General features: G+C 34.6%; 1 protein-coding gene and 1 pseudogene across 1 annotated transcript; both read right to left on the reverse strand.

Moving 5' to 3' along the window:
- Positions 1–8364: 8364 nt before the first annotated feature.
- On the reverse strand, positions 8365–9348 carry LOC126080157 (olfactory receptor 4A5-like). Its single transcript, XM_049891443.1, has one exon. The coding sequence runs from the start codon at positions 9346–9348 to the stop codon at positions 8365–8367; it is 984 nt and encodes a 327-aa protein (XP_049747400.1).
- A 9006-nt stretch (positions 9349–18354) lies between these two features.
- Positions 18355–19285, reverse strand: LOC126080158 (olfactory receptor 4A47-like; annotated as a pseudogene).
- Between the last annotated feature and the right edge of the window lie 677 nt (positions 19286–19962).

Consider the following 19962-nt stretch of genomic DNA (forward strand, 5'->3'; position numbering starts at 1 on the left):
AACATGGCTTTTTACAAATAGAAATTAAAATGCCATAGTAACAAAAACAACCTCTACAGTACAATTACAGTTTTATAAGTCTCTATAAGTGGCAGTAGGCAAGGTACTTCCTGTTCACCAGTTTCTTTTAGTATAAATTTTAAAAAAAAGTACATATATATGTCATTATGGCTTTTGTCAAAATTTTGTATATATACAAAAAGATATACATATGTATGTATGTACATATATATATAAGGTTGTTGTCATCATTTAAAACATTCACACTTAAAAGCACGTACCTAACTTCCACACATAACAGACATTTTTTTTAACACCCTGACACACTTGATATAATACATAGTTGTAAATTTCCTAGTTCAAATATGGAGCCTTGGTGGTGCAGTGGTTAAGAGTATGGCTGTTAATTAAAAGGTCGGTAGTTTGAATCTACCAGCTGCTCCCTGGAAACTCTATGGGGCAGCTCTACTCTGTCCTTCAGGGTCCCTATGAGTTAGTTAGAATCCACTTGACTCAAAAACATAAAAAAAAAATCTTTTTGATTTATCTCAAATACATCTAAATTAATTATACATCTTTATTAACATATCACATATCCTATGAACCAAGATTACAACCCTATTGACTTCCTTGTAATGCACAGCATGCCTCTAGATCTATGTAAATGTTCCTCATGAACACAATTAAGTATTCTGGAATTCCCATTCTTCACAACGTTATCCATAGTTTGTTATGACTCACACAGTCGAATGTCTTTGCATAGTCAATAAAACACAGGTAAACATCCTTCTGGTATTCTCTGCTTTCAGCCTGGATCCATTTAACATCAGCAATGATATCCCCGGTTCCACGTCCTCTTCTGAAACCGGCCTGAATTTCTGGCAGTTCCCTGTCGATACAAGGCTGCAGCCATTTTTGAATGATCTTCAGCAAAATTTTGCTTGCGTGTGATATTAATGATATCATTCTATAATTTCCACATTTGGTTGGATCACCTTTCTTGGGAATAGGCATAAATATGGATCTCTTCCGGTCAGTTGGCCAGGAAGCTGTCTTCCGTATTTCTTGGCATAGACGAGTGAGCACCTCAGGTGCTGCATCTGTTTGTTGAAACATCTCAATTGATATTTCATCAATTCCTGAAGCCTTGTTTTTCGCCAATGCCTTCAGAACAGCTTGGACTTCTTCCTTCAGTACCATTGGTTCCTGATCATATGCCACCACTTGAAATGGTTGAACATCGACTAAATCTTTAGATAAAGTAGATAACATTTATTCCAAAATGAAGGGAGAACAAGTCCCAGATTCTCATGCGTTACTATATTCCTAGTAGAGAAAGGCCTTACTCTGTTAGAGGGATTATACCCAATAAACCTTATGGCTCAGAGGCAGAGAACATTGGGACTAGGTAAGTTACTGAAATTTACCTTCCAATTCTTGAAAAGGCAGATAATCCCAGTTCTGCAGTTCTGGATTGGGGCAGATGTTGTTGATCTAAGCCTGAATCTAGATCAACTGGAACCATACTGATCTATTTCTCAAACACCATCAGCAATTGCTTTCATGAATAGTCACAGCATGAAGATTTAACTCCCGATCCAAGAGTATGTGTCTTAACTTAATCACTTTATTCTCAGTTGGACCAAGACTCAACTTGACTAGGACTTCAAACTGGCACCTTAACTTTGAGTGAGCTAAATTTTACTTGCATGCATGGCTCCTTTACCCAAAACTGATACACTTTATCAACTAACCCTGAAGCTTCCCATAACCTTGAAGTTTATAGTTTCAATGACCAATTAATAAAAACATTTATAGTTGAAAAAGTTTTTAGTTGAGTTTTCTGTCATTTGCAACCAAAAGCATCCTAACTGAAACACCCTGATCTTAAATGTATATGAATTTAGGTTAGTTTATGTGTATGAGTGTGTTTTTTGGGCAGTATCACTTGACTTTAATTTTACATTATAGTCTGTCTTATTATCTACAACAGTTCATTAATCTTTCAAAATTTTAATGGAATTTCCATGTTTTTCTGCTTCCAAATGAACTTTTAGAATTAGAGAAATATTAGGCATAGTTTTATGTAGAAAAAAGTGAAATATGTATTTACACTTTTCCCCAATGATTGACTTAGCATAGTATCACACTTTTGTGAAATAAAATTTAGACAGGATCATACTCAAAGTAAGTTAACTCATTACATTCTTCTGACAGTCCATGGTATTTTAAACATCCTTTGCTGACACCACAATTCAGATGCACTAATTCTCCTTTTGTCTTCTTTTTTCTTTGTATAGCTTTTGCATTAGAAAGCCATAATCCTAATGCTCAGATAACTTTGGAAATGTCTGTTATACAAACATTTGCACATGGAGACACTGGCAGAAGTCTAATACTGCCACCCAGTGACGAGCACTAGGAGACGGGATTCAAAAGTTCCCTGATACACTGGTAACATGCATACTATTTGAAAGACAGCTAGTGTAAGGTCATTGGAAGTCATAGGGACACAAGGAAATGACATCATGAGTTCCCTTTACATCATGCTTGATATCAGAGAGTCATTCACTAAAAGATTGGGCAGCATAACAAAACTCCTTAATAAAAACAAAATTGTACATACAGATACATGGCCAGGGATGTGGTTCAGGGGAAGTATGCCATATTCATAAGTATAATTTTCAGAACAAATGAAACCTCTGTCAAGATTTCCATTTCTGTTGTTGAGTGATATGAATGTGATGCTCACTTTCTGAAAGAAAAACAAAATCCTTTGTTTTCCAAAGAGAGTTCTTAAGCAAAAGGGTGTGGCATAGTGGTCAAAGAGCTCAGCTGCTACCCAAAAAGTCAGCATTTTGAATCTACCAGCTGCTCCTTGGAAACTCTATGGGGCAGTTCTGCTCTGTTCTACAGAGTGGCTATGAGTCAGAATAGACTCGATGGCAACAGATTTGGTTTGTTTTGGGGGGGACCAGGTATAAATAACATTAGAAATATTTGATTACTGAAATAGTGTGTTTTAATAGAAGAGAAATAAACCAAAAAAAGAAAAAGTAGAAGAAAAGATTTGATTCTTTTAAAGATGTACAAAATGACATATAAACAGAAAAAAAAATTCAATTTGTACTCAGTTAATAAGCTATGCACAAAACAAAAAGATTAAAATGTATAGTCAATGAAAGGGAATAGAATTCTCCAAGTTTAAGGAAATGAAGAATTCTAAAAGTAAAAGAATTTTTAAATAGAATGTATATAAAAAACACTCATAATGATAATACGAAAAACATGGTATGGTGAACATTTCTAGCAAATATCAAAAAAACTAGTACATATATTTAATACATGGAGAGTTCATCAGTAAAATTCTGATTCCAATAGATTGAGAATTCAAAAATACAAATAATTTAAAAGTTTCTGGTGTGATTTCTATATCTCACACATTGCACAAGAAAGAGAGAGCACAACAATAATTACCTTTTCTACCTTCAGGTAACTTATAAATCAGTGAACATAAATAGATAATTAACTAGAATTTTTATCTCATAGCTTGACATCACTATGCAAATTTTAAAATTGACTGAATAACCAAAAGTGAAGGATTTAGTTATGTGAACTCAGACCAACCAAATGTTTGACATTATTTGATGAATTGTGTCAGCTTAGGAAGGGTTGAGTTGGTATAGCCGTGTAATAATACTGGAGATAAATACCAGGATACAAAGGCATGCATACAGTGTGCTTTACCAGTGAAATGGGCCCAATCCCCCACCACATTAGACCATCATAAAATAGGCCTAAATAGGGGAGGCAGGGACCACGAGTGTGTTTGACCACAAGTTTCCTGCTATCGCAGGGGTAGATAATATTTTAAGCCTGTTTCAACAGAGAAATGATCACAAAAATGTAATGAATAAGGCCTCTGTCAAATAAAACAATATATTCCAATCCCTTTGTTACCTAATAATCTGCATTCCCCTAGGAAGAGAAGTGAGGATAGAAACAGCATGAATGGTCAGCATCTTTCTTGACAAGGAAATCACACAAAATAATCCAGTACCAAGTTCTGGAGTGTACACGTGAAGCTCATTGATTATGGATTTTGCTAATTTTCCAAGTGAAAGTCAGCCTTTTGGAAACCCTGGTGGCATAGTGGTTAACAGCTAAAGCTGCTAACCAAAAGGTGGGCAGTTAGATTCCACCAGGCACTCCTTGGAAACCCTATGGGGCAATTCTACTCTGTCCTATAGGGTCTCTATGAGTCAGAATCGGCAACAGGTTTGTTTCTTTTTTTTTGTTGTTGTTTAGGACCTTTTGGAAGACCATGAAACACTATAAGCAGGAAGGAGATGGGATACTGAAAAATAACAAAGGCTTCATCAGGTATTTTAAATGATGTTGGAAGATGAACGCATCATCTTTATGAAAATATAACACCAAACAAAGCTGCCCCACTTGAGGAGATGATTTCCCAGTTTGGAAAACAAGCCAGCTTGGGTCATTTTTCTTCCTACCTGCCTCGTTCATTCACATTCCTTTTGTATCTTTAGCCACCTTATGATTAATTTAGAATTCTGAAGCATTCTTTCTATAAACCTTAACATGCTAACCAATATAAGCAAAACTACATATTTAAAACATCTTTCAAGTATAAAAATATAAAATTCTAATGTAATGTGACCCATCTCTGTATGGGGTGGAGTAAAACATATTTTTATGTCATATTTAAAAATGTATTATTTTGAAATTGGCAATAAACACTATTAATTGTGAAAAAGGATTAGTTTTACTTAAGAAAGAGACATCAGAGAATCTTCTATCATCTAAAATAAATTTCTGGCATCAGCTGTAGCTTAAGTCATCACATGCAACATAAATCAACAGACTCAACAGAGCTATTCTACACCAAAAAAAAAAAAAAAAAAAAAAGAAAGAAAATGTATATATTCCCAGGAAAGGAAAATCTTAAAAATATATTTTCAGCAAAGGTAATCATTGGAAGCATCCTAATAAATGTTTTTCATCATGCACAATCATGATTACGTGAGGAAATATTTACTACAGTTAAACAATTACATGCAGCTTCCCTGGAATTGACTGGATGGCAGTGGATTTCAGTGTTTTGTTTTGTTTTCCTGGTAGGGTGGTAGGGATGGTTTTTTAGTGAAAGTAGGTGATGCATTTGTTTAAGACCTCATTTTCTTTTTCTGGTCGAGAGTTCTTCATGGCATTTTTCATCTCCGCGTTTCTCAGAGTATAGATTAAGGGATTCAACATAGGGGTGAAAACAGTGCAAAACACAGTCAAGAATTTATCAATGGGTAAGGTGGAAGGAGGTTTCACATACAGGAAAACACAAGGGGCAAAGAAGAGGACTACCACAGTGATGTTGGAGCCACAGGTAGATAAGGCTTTGCACCTTCCTTCCAGACTAAGGTTCTTCAGGGAGTGCATAATGACTCCATAAGAGATGAATAACAGGATAAAAATGACCACACATGTTGCCCCATCATTGGCAACCACAGTGAGACTAATGACATAGGTGTCAGTGCCAGCAAGTTATAATAAGGGCTACATGTCACAGCAGAAGTGGTCAATGACATTGGGACCACAGAAGGGAAGATTGTAAACAAAGAGAAGATGAAGTACAGCATGCACAAACCTCCAACCCTGGTCATCGACAGCAACAGAACATGCACCCGTTGGTTCATGATGGTCATCTAATGCAAGGGTGTGCAGATAGCCACAGAGCGATCATAGGCCATGACCATCAGAAGTAAAACCTCAGAACCCCCAAATAAATGTTCTGCAGAAAGCTGGGTCAGGCAATCTTGGAAAGAAATTGTTTTCTTCTCATAGAGTAAGTCTAAGATCATATTTGGATTAACTGCAGTAGAAAAAACAGCATCCATACATGCTAAGTAGCCAAGACAGAAGTACATAGGGGCACCCAGTGTTGGGCTGACCACTACAGTCACACCAATAAGTAGGTTACCCACCATTGTCACAATATACATGAGCAAGAACACAACAAATAATATTTTCTGACCCTGAAGGCTGAGTGAGCTCCAAGAGGGCAAACTAGGTCACATTTTTCCTTTGTTCCATAAGCTCTTCTGTGTGTCCTTATTTCAGAGTTCAGAACAAATTTACATGTAATTATAATGACTAGTGACTTTATGAAATCCCCAGATAATCTATTTATTCATTCAACAAATAGGCATTATGATTTATTATGTTTCAGCCCTGTACAATATTTTTAGAATACAAGGCTGATTAAAATATGGTCCATAACCTCAGTGATCTTATCAAATAATGAAAGACAAAAATGTAATTAGAAACATAGGGGAAAGGCATAGATTATGAAAGAAATAGGGTTACCACACTAACTGGCCACATCTGGTAGAAAATAAAATTGTGTATATATGGTTAATTCTATTTATAAAAATAAAATATAAGTAGAATAAAGCTTTAATAAAAGGAAGATTTACGTAATACTTACTTTCATGTTAGTAAATGGGATTATTTTCTACATTCTAGGAAATGTAGAATCTTTTTAACTAATAACTGAAATCCCCAATGGACATATTTCACAATTTCAAAAACTGGTACTGACAAAGTACTGCTGAGCAACAAAGAAATAAGCATAAAACTATGTATAATACTACCATAAGCCAAAATAAAAATAATTATATGAGCATGAATAAGACATGGAAAGATACAATTTTTGTTGTAAAAAGTTTACTTTTTTACTGGTGATGTGTGTGTAGGAGTGAAAGAGATGAGAGAAGAGATCCCAAGGAAAAAAGAAGACCACACACACACACACAACTATATAATAAATATCATCGAGATATTAACCAGCCCTGCTATCTCTTAAAATAATCCTAGTAATGATATCCAGTTACTCTTGAAATTTCTGTTGACATTTACTTCAATATCTGATGTCATATTTCTGCTGGAGCTCTTCTTCACAGTACATGGATTTTCTGTTTCTATGGCTAAAACCTCTGTGTGTGCACTGGATCCCATCCTCTTTGTCACTCTTCCTCCTTTAAGGATACATACATAGTTAAACTATTATTTAAGTATGATTAAAAATTTAGAATTGCGATTACTTCTGAAAAGAGGTGGAAAATGGCATCAGAGAAGTGAATCAGTAAGTTTCAATGATTTCGATAATATTCTAAGTAAGAGGCTACAAGTTTATAAATAATTGCATATGTTGCTGGATGTACATGAAAAATTACACACTAAAATTGAAAACTAAGAGACGTTCTAAAATCTTTCTTTTAGTTAGAAAAGTAAACTCTTGTTAAGCATAGATAACGTTCCATATTACCCTGAGAAAATTCTTTCAGCTTTCTGGATTTGGGATGTTCCTGGATGGGCTGTAGGTGGAGAAAAACATTTTTTTTTTACATAAGATTGAAAAAAAGAAAATTTTGTTTTTACCTAAACAAATCATTACTAAGTACCTACGTTAAAAAAAAAAAAAAAAAAAAAATTTTTTTTTAAATGTATTTAAGTTTAATACAACTTTTGGGAATATGCTGCTTGTGTAAAACAACACATTTCTTTCCAAATATTCAATTTAATGGAAATAAAATCAGAAGCTCTGTCTACTCATTTAAGAATCACAGAAAGTGCATATACTGACTAATGAGGAAAATATAAAATATGTTTATAACTTAGATTAGTGTTATTTTCAAATTCAAACTGAAAGAATACTATCTGTCCTCTAGTCAAGAAAACTAGAATGAGTTTTCTTCATGAACCACATCCTATCTACCAAAATTGCTCACTGATGGTGTCTCAAACCAAACACAATATCATGTCTCACTAAAATATGCAGAATTGCAAATGCATAGACATTGCCCAGAGGAACAGAAGTAATCTTAAACACAAAATGCATAGTGAGGTTAAAAAAAGCTCTTGTGTGAAGAGAATAATGAACAGTAAATTTTTGTAAAACCACACTTTTGGCCTCAGAAATTTGTTCTAAGTATTGGCCAATTTGTTTTCTCATTAATTGGAATGATATAAAATTTTCCAAAGTAACTTGTTTTTTCTCTTTCTAAAAGGAAAAAAAAAAAACAAAGAATTTCTTTGAAGCCCTTTTTCAGTATATACTGAGAAAAATGAAATTACACTGTGAGCTTAGTTTTATTTTTATTTATAAGAGAAAAAATATGTTTTCCTTTTATCCAGCCTCCAGAATGTGTCTATTAGTTTAATTCTAATGTCAAAGAATAATTTATTCTACATTTTGGATGCCTTTATGTCAATAAAGAGATGTATTTTCTCTTTTATTATTCCTAGAGAATCCATTGAATTGACTTAATCATTCATTGTGATCATTTATTAACTATTTCTTACTTCAAAGTTAGCAATGTTATTTTCAGTGCGGATGCTCATTCTTGCTCTACCTGTGGTTAACTTTCTACTCCAGATTTTTTCCACAGCATTTTTCATCTCTGAATTTCTCAGGGTGTATATCAGAGGATTCAACATGGGAGTAATAACTGTATAAACCACAGTCATGGATTTGTCAATGGGAAATTTGGAAAGAGGTCTAACATACATGAAAATACATGGCACAAAAAAGAGGACAACCACTGTGATGTGGGAGCTGCAGGTAGACAGGGCTTTGCGCCTCCCCTCCTGACTGTGAGTCTTCAGGGAGTTTAGGATGACCCCACAGGAGATTAGTAGAAGGATAAAAATTACCATACAGATGGCTCCACCATTGGCAACAACAGTGAGCCCTATAAAATAGGTTTCAGAGCAAGCGAGTTCCAATAACGGGTACATATCACAGCCGAAGTGATCAATGACTTTGGGGCCACAGAAGGGGAGGCTGTACACAAAGAGAAGTTGAACCACAGAGTGCAAAAAACCTCCAACCCAGGCCACCACCAGCAAGAGAATGCAAACCTGTCGATTCATGATGGTCAAGTGATGTAGTGGTTTACAGATGGCCACATAGCGGTCATAGGCCATTGCCACCAGAAGAAAGACCTCAGCACCACCAAATAAGTGTTCTATAAACAGCTGGCCCATGCAAGCTGAGAAGGAAATAGTCTTTTTATCACAGAGTAAGTCTAGAATCATTTTGGGAGAAATGGCAGTGGAATAAACAGCATCCATGAGTGACAGATAGGCAAGGAAGAAGTACATGGGAGAGCCAAGGGATGGGCTGACAACAACAGTCATGACAATGAGCAGGTTGCCCACCATCGTGACAATGTAGATGAGCAAAAACATGACAAATAACACTTTTTGACCTTCAGGATCCTGAGTGAGTCCCAGGAGGACAAATTCTGTTACATTGTTACTGTGTCCCATTTATTCTTCTGTAAGACCTGTTTCAGAGATGGGAGCTCAGAAGAACAAGCCTGTAATGAAATCATGGACATCACTATGAATATGTCCATTAGGCCATGGAGCACTTCAGTATTAATCTTCCACAGTGGCTTATACATAATAAACGTTTAAGAAAGTCTACTGATGTTCTCTTCCAAAGATCCTAATATGTCTTCCTTTAAGAATTCTACTTCTTCTCAGATGACTAAATTGGGCCTACGAATAACAAGTTCTATCTCTAAATCTTAGTGGACCTTCTGTAGAGAAGATCAGTCAGAGGCCTAACAGACTTTCATTCATTTAATACTCCTTTTTTAAACATGACCGTGCTTGGTACAGAGGTCAGCAATGACAAAGAGGGAAAGGGTTTCTGCTCTCAAGAAACTTATTCTCTGGTGGCGAAGATAAACTCCAAATTAATAAATTGAAATAGAATCAGTACTTAGAGTTGGTAATATTTGTGATGAGTACCTTTACAGTATGATCTATATAAAACCAAATAATAGCACCAAAAATAAACCCTCTTCAGGAATATCTCCGTACATATTATGATATTCTATTATTAGAAGTGTGGGCCTTCCCGCCTCAAAGGTTGTTCAGTCTTTATGAATCTCTCACTAAATTTGAAGAGCCTGGACTTTGAAATGTATCAGATCACTATAAAATTATTTAGCACACTATTCCCTGTAGCAATAATTTGGGCATAGATTGTCTTTTCTTAAGCATACATAATTTTTTCCATTTCCTCTTTGCTTACCTCACAACTCTTAACACACTTCTATACTCTACTGACATACAGTCAGCACTTTAAGTTGGTAGGATTTGTGGTGAGTACACTTACAATATGATCCATATTTTAAGCAAACATTTTTGAACTGAAATTAACTGACATATAACTATTACCAACTAGTACATTAGCAGCCACTATTTTCAAACCATTTGGGGGTAAGCTGGGCAGTGATGGGGGAGAAAACAGACACTGTAAAGAAAGGTAGAAGACAGTGGAATGCGGTTTTGTATATAATGCTTCTTAGGCACTGAGAGTGGTCAAATTTAAGAACTTCATTGACAAGATTCCAAAAAGGAACATACTCAAAGGAAAAGCCCAAACAGTGTAAGAAAGTATGAGCTTTAGTCATTTTCTAAATTTAGTCACAAGTCTATCTCAGTTTACTCATTGGAAAATAAAGGGTTTAAACAAGATGATCTTAGAATCCTTCCTAGACCAACTGTCTATGATACTATCAGTGAAAGCCCAACTTATTTTATTCTGCTGGGTACTTCTATTTGTATATTTGGAATTAAACAACAATCTCCAAGCTCATGGATGTTACTTTAAAAATGCTAGCCAGTGTTGGAATTGGATCATTACTGTGACCAAATACTGGGTAAGGTTTCTCACTCAGTGTGCGCCTTTGTACAGCCCAGGGCGTCCTTGAGGAGAGAGCATAGCACAGTGGTGAGTAATGTGCACTACAGAGCAACACTGTCTGTATAGGAATTTCCCCTTCACCAATTAATATCCTGGTGAACTTGAGCAACTTAATAAACCTCTTTGTGCCTCAGTTTCATAATTTGCGAATGGGAAAACCAATTGTACCTATCTCTGAAGTTTTTGTGTGTGTTTGTTTACATGTAAAGGGCCTAGAGCACTCCCTGGATCCTGATAAAGGATCAAAAAATCATAGCTTTTTATTATTGTTCTTGAATATTTCTCTACGGACATTTGATCAGAACAAATCACCTGGGTCTTTGTCACATTAGTAATAAGTATATTACTTATAAAAAGAATATTATATACCTATAACTCACAGACACACAATTTTGGACATAGGATAAATTGTACATTATAAGAATTATCTATTTTATTCTATATGTGTGGTAATATCGACCTGTCACGGTGTGTGTATTGGTGGAAGTTAAGCAGAAAAAAAGGAAAAACTTGTACCCATGCATCAGATGGAGGCCTAAAGAGTAGAAAATGAAAGAAAAGAAGAATCAAATCAGGAAGCAGAGAAATAATACTTAAGAAATTAATATACACAAGTAATAGGGATATTAATGTGTTAAGTGGAGGTAACATTCTTAAGAAATCTTCAGAATGATTTCTTTTAGTGAAAGAGAGCTGAAAGGCCAACCACTGAGGCTTGCTGAACTTAATCTTCTTGGGAAGCCATTAGAAATAAACACAGAGCCCATCCTAGAAAAGAAATAATAAAAAAGAAAGGGAAATGAAAGCAAAAGAAGGGGAAAGGGGAGAAGAGATGAAAAGAAAAAAAGACAAGAGGACAAGAGAGATGATTGGAGGAGAAGAGAAGAGGTGAGAGGAAAGACAAAGGAAAGGAAGAAAAAGAAAAGAAAATCCAAAGGGGGAAAAAAAAAAGAACATTGAATCCTCAGAGTCCCTAGCACTTATAGTTAAAGAGAAACTCAAGAGAGAATAGTACATATGTAGATTCAAACACAATCTTTAAGATTATTCATTGTTACAGAAAATCACTGAATTACTAAACCTCAAATGTAGACAAGCTGATTTCATTTGTATTGATTTGGTTGAGGGGAAAGAACATGTGCAGAAGAATTCTGAGCTTTCTTTTAGAAACCAGATGAAATGAGCACTCTGTATGTCCAAGTGATTCAGGAGTTCTATCATTTTTTGAAGCTGTAGACTAATAAAGGCACAGCTGTTGGAGAATTTTTTGTTGTTGTTGGAGAATATAATAGTAAAGATAGTTTATATCTAATTATTTTTTAACTTATTTTCTGCAAGATCTAGTGTCCTTAATCTTAGTAATAATCTGCTGGATTGCACTGAAATAAATATTCTATTGGCCAGCTAAATTATTTCCATGTAAAACAATCAGTATGTAAAGTAACCGCTATAGTTTCAGTCCTCAAATATTTGATATTATACAAACTAAAAGAATTACTAAGCTTTCAACTTAAACCACTAAGTTTACACCTTTCTAGAAAAAGAATCCTTTAACTTGTTAAAATCCTTTAACATGGCTTTTTACAAAGAGAAATTAAAATACCAAAGTAACAAAAATAACCTCTATGGTACATTATAATTACAGTTTTATAAGTCTCTCTAAGTGACAGTAGGCAAGGTACTTCATGATCATTGCTTTCTTTTTGTATATATATAAAAGATATATATATAAATATGGTTATTGTCATAATTTTGTATACATGCAAAAAGGATATACAGTATAAAGTTGTCATAATTTTAAAATATTCACCCTTAAAAGCACATATCACATTTCCAGGCACAACAGGCATTTTTTCTTTATACCTTGACACACTTGATATAATACACAGTTTAAAATTTTCTAGTTCAAACACGGAGCCTTGGTGGTGCAGTGGTGAAGAAAAGGGCTGCTAACCAAAAGGTCAGCAGTTTGAATTCACCAGCTGCTCCCTGGAAACTCAATGGGGCAGTTCTACCCTGTCTTACAGGGTCCCTATGAGTTGGAATCCACTTGACTCGACAGCAATGGGTTTGGATTTTTTATTTAGTTCCAATATACCTAAATTAATTATAAATCATTATTAACATATCACATATCCTATGAACCAAGATGACAAACCTATTGACTTACTTGTAATGCATAACGTGCTTCTTTTGCTACCTGGTAAAAGGACAGTAAACATCTATCAGGATAAAATACTAAAGCAGAATAGACTGTGTATGTTCTGGTTTATTTCTGTGTTTCTCTTGCTTAATTTTACAAACTCAAAATTAATATAAATGAAATGTATTTAAGAAATTAGCTCTATTTCAATATATCATGTAAATTTTTAATAAGTATCCTCTGTCAGATGTCTCAAAAACTCACCTCTTGGTTCTTGTCCTTAGTCCTGAAAATTGGGGCTTCTTTCCTTGAGAGTAACTGTGATACCTCATGCATTTATCTGCAATCACAGAACACATGACAACGTGTGGGTGATCAGTGGATCTAGAAATAGTTCCAACTGGTTACACTTTTCATACTTCCACACAAGCTGCCCATCATAATCATTTTTTTTCAGGTAACTGTAGAAGTTTGTATGTGGATGACTGGAACACGAAGACATTTAAAAATAATAATAAACAGTTGAACGTTCTCACCTGTTGGGAAAATGTACTGGAAGAACAATGAAGATGCTGTGTGTGCATGACTGTAGAAACTGAGCAAATTAATGGAAATTAATCTGGCCAAGACTGTTATTTAGTGACACAAACAAAAAAGAAAGGAAAAAATCACTCAATTTAGTTTATTGAAATTTTCTTTTTAATCAATTTTGATGAAGTAAGCAAAAATTACTTTATTTTGACTGAGGTTTTAGGGTAACACTCGTATCCCTAGTCATTAAATCTGTACCTAACAAGGCAAAGGCTGAGATTTAACTTCCTGGAAATGCCAATGACAGAGCTTCTCACAAATAGAAGCAGAACTTTTCAGCAATTCAGTCATTCAAAAAGCATATCCAAAGACAATTTCTTTCCTCATTAGAAGAATGCCCCTATATCTCTCTAACCACACTCTAGAAAATCGTGACCTTCCATAAATTCCTACAAGCAATGGGAGGTAGGTATCAATGGAAAATATAACAAGAGAACATCTACAGGATTCGAGGCCAGTTAAAGAGAGTGTCTCCAGCCTGGACAGGAATTTGAGTTTTAAGTAATCTCTTGGGTCATTCTGTCAGGAAATAATTATTCCATTTATATGTGCAGAGGTAGTGTGTGGTTTTTTACATCATCACTGTTTTAAATGAAAGATAATGCAAGTTCCTTATAAATTAGTTTGTTAGAATATTTGGAACAAAGTCAAATGAAATTACCGCTCCTGGACACTTTTCTCCCCTAGACATCCCTAGAGGAAAAAGACTTGGGTTTTGCCAAGAAAAAGTAGCAGACAGCCAAGTAATTAGAAAAGTGTGTGATGTGAAGAGAAAATTTTAATATAAAGCAAATTATAAATTATGAGTTTTATATTAGTAAGTCTTTAGATAAAGTAAATAATATTTATTCCAAAATGAAGGAAGAACAAGCCCCAGATTCTCTTGCCTAACCATATTCCTAGCAGAGGAAGGCCTTACTCTGACTATTAGAGGGTCTAATACCAAAAACCCCTATGGCTCAGAGGCAGAGAACATTGGGTCTAGGTAACTTATTGAAATTTACTGTCCATTTCTTGAAAAGGCAGATAATCACAGTTCCGCACTTCTGGATTAGAGCAAATGTTGTTGATCTAAGCCTGAATCTAGGTCAGCTGGAACCGTAATGATCTATTTCTCAAACACAGTCAACAATTGCTTTCATGAATAGTCACAACATGAAGATTTAACTCCTGATCCAAGAGGATGTCTCTTAACTTAATCACTTTGTTTTCATTTGGGCCAAGACTCAACTTGACTAAGACTTCAAACTGTTACTTAACTTTGCATAAGCTAAAATTTTACTTGCATGCATGGCTCCTTTACACAAAATTGATATACTTTATCATCTTACCCTGAACCTTGTCATAATCTTGAAGTTTACAGATATGATGGCCAATTAATAAATATCTTTATATATCAAAAAGGTTTTCGTTGAGTTTTCTGTCATTTGTAACCAGAAGCACCCCAAATTTAGGTTAGCTTACATTTCTGAGTGTGTTTTCTGAGCAGTATCACTTGATTTTAATTTTTACAACATTAGAATCTGTCATATTATCAACAACAGTTCATTGCTTTTTCAAAATTTGATGCAATTTCCATATTGTTCTGCTTCCAGATTAGCTTTTAGAATTAGAGAAATGTTATTTGTGGAAAGAAGTGAATACATATTTAGATTTGTCTTCAAGGATTGACTTAGCATACTGTCACAGTTCTGTGAGATAAAAACTTAGACATGATCATGCTCAAAGTATGTTAATTCAGTACAATCTTCAGGCAGTCCATAGTATGTTAAATATCCTTTGCTAACACCACAATTCAGATGTATCAATTCTTCATTTTCTTTGTTCAGCTTTTCATTAGAAAGCCATAATCCTAGTGCTCAGATAACCCTGGAAATGTCTAGTATATAAACATATGCAGATGGTGACACTGGCAGAAGCCGAATACTGCCACCCAGTGATGAACACTAAGAGGTGGGATTCAAAAATTCCCTGATACAGTGACAAGATGCATGCTATTTGAAAGACTACTAGTGGAAGGTCATTGCACTTTCATAGAGACATAAGAAGATCACATCATGAGTGTCCTTTAGTTCATGGGTGATGTCAGAGGGTCATTCACTAAAAGACTGAACAGCATAACAAAACACTTTAATAAAAAAAATACTACATACAGATATACAGCAAAGAATGTGGCTCAGGGGAAGTCTATCATACAGGTATAATTTTCAGAACAAAATGGAACCTCTGGCAAGATTTCCATTTCTGTTGTTGAGTGATATGAATGATGCAACATTCACCTCCTGAAAGAAAAACAAAATTCTTTGTTTTCCAAAGAGAGTTTTCTAATAGAAGGGTGTGGCTTAGTGGTTAAAGAGCTTTGCTGCTAACTAAAAAGTCAGCACTTCGAATTCATCAGCTGCTCCTTGGAAACCCTATAGGGCAGCTATAGGGTGACTATGAATCAGAATAGACTTGATGGTAACAGATTTGGTTTCTTTCTTTTTTTTTTGACCAGGTATAAATAATGTTAAAAATATGTGATTACTGAAATAGTGTGTGTTCGTGCCAGAGAAATAAGCCAAAGTAAAAAAAAAGTAGAAGAAAAGATTGACACTTTTAGATGTATAAAATGACATATTAACAGAAAAAAATTTAAGTTAGTACTGAAAATAATTAATAAACTATGATGTCCGAACATTTTACTCATTTGGAGAAAACAGGTTTAGGTTCCTTCACCACAAATGAAGATAAATTCTAGATGGTTGAAAGCAGAATTATTTCAAAAGCTATTTACAGGACAGAAAAAAAAGGTTAAAGTGTATAAAGTCAATGAGAGGGAATGGAATTCTCCAAGTATATGTAAATGAAGAAATCAAAAAGTAAAAGAGTTCTTAAATATAACATTTGTATATAAAAAAAGGCCATAATTATAATATGAAAAACATGGTACAGTAAACATTTATAGCAAATATCAAAGAAAAGTGGTACATATATCTAATACACAAAAAGTTCATCAAAATCTCTCAGTAAAAATTCTAACTCCAATAGATAGAGAATTCAAGAATACAAACAATTTACAAAGTTTTTGTGGTGAATTCTTTATCCCAGACATTGTGCAAGAAACAGAGAGCACAGGAATAATTGTCTGCCTTCAGATAACCTATAAATCAGTGAACATAAATAGGCAATTAACTAGAATTTTTATCTCATCACTTGATATAACTATACAAATTTGAAAATTGACTAAATAGCCAAAAGCAGAGCATTTAGTTATACTAACTAAGAACAACCAAATGTTTAATATTATTTGATGAATAGTGTTATGCTTAGGAAGGGTTGAAATGGTATAAAAAATTAAAAAGCAGGGTAATAATACTGTAGATAAATACCAGGATACAAAGTCAAGCATACAGAATGCTTTACCAGTGTAATGGACCCAGCACCCCAACACATTAGCTCTCATGAGATAAGACGAAACAGGGGAGGCAGGGACCATGAGTGCCTTTGACCACAAGTTTCCTACTCTCACAGGGGCAGATAATATTTTAAGCCTGAGTCCAAAGAGAAATGTTCACAAAGATGTAATGAATGAGGCCTCTGTCAAATAAAACAATATATTCCGATCTCTTTATTACCTAATAATCTGTGTTCCCCTAGGAAGAGATGTGAGGACGGAAACAGCATGAATGGTCAGCATCTTTCTTGACAATGACATGATGCAAGATAATTCAGTGTCAAGATGTTGAAGTTCATTGATTATGGATTTTGCTAATTTTCCATATGAAAGGCAGGGTGTGGGTCCTTTTGGAAACCCTGGTGGCATAGTGGTTAAGAGCTACAGCTGTTAACGAAAAGGTCAACAGTTTGATTCCACCAGGCACTCCTTGGAAACGCTATTGGGCAATTCTACTCTGTCCTATAGAGTCGCTGTGAGTTGAAATCGGCAACAGGTTTCCTTTTTTTTTTTTTTTTTGGTTTAAGACCTTTTAGAAGACCATGAAACACTATGAGCAAGAAGGAGATGAGATATTCAAAAACAACAAAGTCTTCATCAGATATTTTAAATGACCTTGGAAGATGAATACATCATCTTTATGAAAATATAACACCAAACAAAGCTGCTCCACATGAGGAGATGATTAACCAACTGGGAAAAGAAGCAAGATTGAGTCATTTTTCTGCCTAACTGTCTTGTTCATTCATGTTCTTTTTGCATGTTTAGCCTCCTTATGGTTAATTTAGAATTCTGAAGCATTCTTTCTCATAAACCTTAACATACTAGCCAATATAAGTGAAACTACATATTTCAAATATTTGGCAGATACAAATATAAATATATAAGCTTCTAACTAACAGAAGCTATCTGTGTATGGGGTGAAGGGAAAGATTTTTATATTTCAAAAAGTATTTTTCAGAAATCGGCAATGAGCGCTATTAATTGTGAAAAAAGGATTAGATTAAGTTAAGAAAGAGAAATTAGAGAATCTTCTATCAACTACAATAAATTTATGGCATTAGCTGTAGCATAAGTCATCACATACAACATAAATCTATAGACTCAACAGAACTATTCTACACCAAAAAAGTATGTATATTTTCTAAGGAAAAGAAAATCTTAAAAATATATTTTCAACAAAATTTATCGCTGGAGATACCCGATATATGTTTTTCATCAGGCACAAACATGATGACTTGAGGAAATATTTACCACAATTAAATAATTACATACAACTTCCCTATAATCAACGGGATGGCAAAGGAATTCAGTGTTTTGTTTTGTTTTGTTTTCCTGGAAGGGACAGTTCTTTATTGAAAGTAGGTTATGTGTTTGCCTGTCACCTCATTTTCTTTCTCTGGTCAAAAGCTTCTTCATGGCATTTTTCATCTCCGCATTTCTCAGAGTATAGATTAAAGGATTCAACACAGGGGTGAAACAGTGCAAAACACAGTCAAGAATTTATCAATGGGCAAGGTGGAAAGAGGTTTCACATACAGAAAAATACAAGGGACAAAGAAGACGACGACCACGGTGATGTGGGAGCCACACATGGATAACGCTTTGTGCATTCCTTCCTGATTAAGGTTCTTCAGAGACTGCATAATGACTCCATAGGAGATGAGTAACAGCATAAAAATGATCACACATATTGCCCCATCATCGGCAATCACAGTGAGACTAATGACATAGGTATTAGTGCAGGCAAGTTTTAATAAGAGGTACATGTCACAGCAGAAGTGGTCAATGACATTGGGACCAGAGAAGGGAAGATGGTAAACAAAGTGAAGGTGAGCTATAGCATGCACAAAACCTTCAACCCAGGTCACCAGCAGCAGCAGAACACACACCTGTTGGTTCATGATCATCATATAATGCAGAGGTCTACAGATAGCCAAGTATCGATCATAGGCCATGACCACCAGAAGTAAAACCTCAGAACCACCAAATAAGTGTTCTACAAAAAGCTGGGTCAGGCAACCTTGAAAAGAAATGGTTTTCTTCTCATAGAGTAAGTCTATAATCTTATTTGGGGTAGCTGTTTTTTTTTTTTTTGTAGTAAATAAACAGCATCCATTAATGATAAGTAATTAAGAAAGAAGTACATAGGGGTATCCACTGTTGGGCCGACCACAACAGTCACGCCAAAAATTAGGTTTCCCACCATTGTCACAATGTACATGAGCAAGAACACAACAAAAAATATTTTCTGACCCTGGACACTCTGAGTGAACCCCAAGAGGACAAATTCAGTCACATTGTTCCATTGTCCCATATGTTCTTCTGTGTGTCCTTATTTCAGAGCTCAGGACAAATTTACTTGTAAGTATAATGGCAACTAGTGACTTTATGAAATCTCCAGATAATTTATTTATTCATTCAACAAATAGGAATTATGACTTATTATGTTTCAACCCTGTACAATATGTTAGGAATATAGGGCTGATTAAAATTTGGTCCATAACTTCAGTTATTTTATCAAATAATGAAAGACAAACAAGTAATTAGAAACTTAGGGGGAAAGAGAAGATTATGAAGTAATTAGGGTTACCACACTAACTCGTCACATCTGGTAGAAAATAAAATTCTGTATATATAATTAATACTATTTGTAAAAATAAAATCTAAATAGAATAAATTTTAATATAAAAATAAAGGAAGATTTACTTAATATTCACCCTCATGTTAATAAATGAGATTTTTTTTCTGCATTCTACGAATGGCAGAACCTTTTTAACTACTAACTGAAATCCACAATGGACATATTTCATAATTTTAAAAATTGTTGCTGACAAGGTACTGTTGAACAACAAAGAAATAAGCATAAAATTATGAACAATATTATTATAAAAAAATAAAAAATATGAGTATGAATAAAACATGGAAAGATACAATTTTTGTTGTAAACAGTTTACTTTTTTGCTGGTGGTGTGTGTGCAGGAGTGAAAAAGA

This window comes from Elephas maximus, chromosome 7 (assembly GCF_024166365.1).
Source record: "Elephas maximus indicus isolate mEleMax1 chromosome 7, mEleMax1 primary haplotype, whole genome shotgun sequence".
Taxonomy (NCBI): domain Eukaryota; kingdom Metazoa; phylum Chordata; class Mammalia; order Proboscidea; family Elephantidae; genus Elephas; species Elephas maximus.

Excerpts from the sequence above, each read along its gene's own strand:
- LOC126080157 (XM_049891443.1), bottom strand. The coding sequence starts at position 9,348 with ATGGGACACAGTAACAATGTAACAGAATTTGTCCTCCTGGGACTCACT.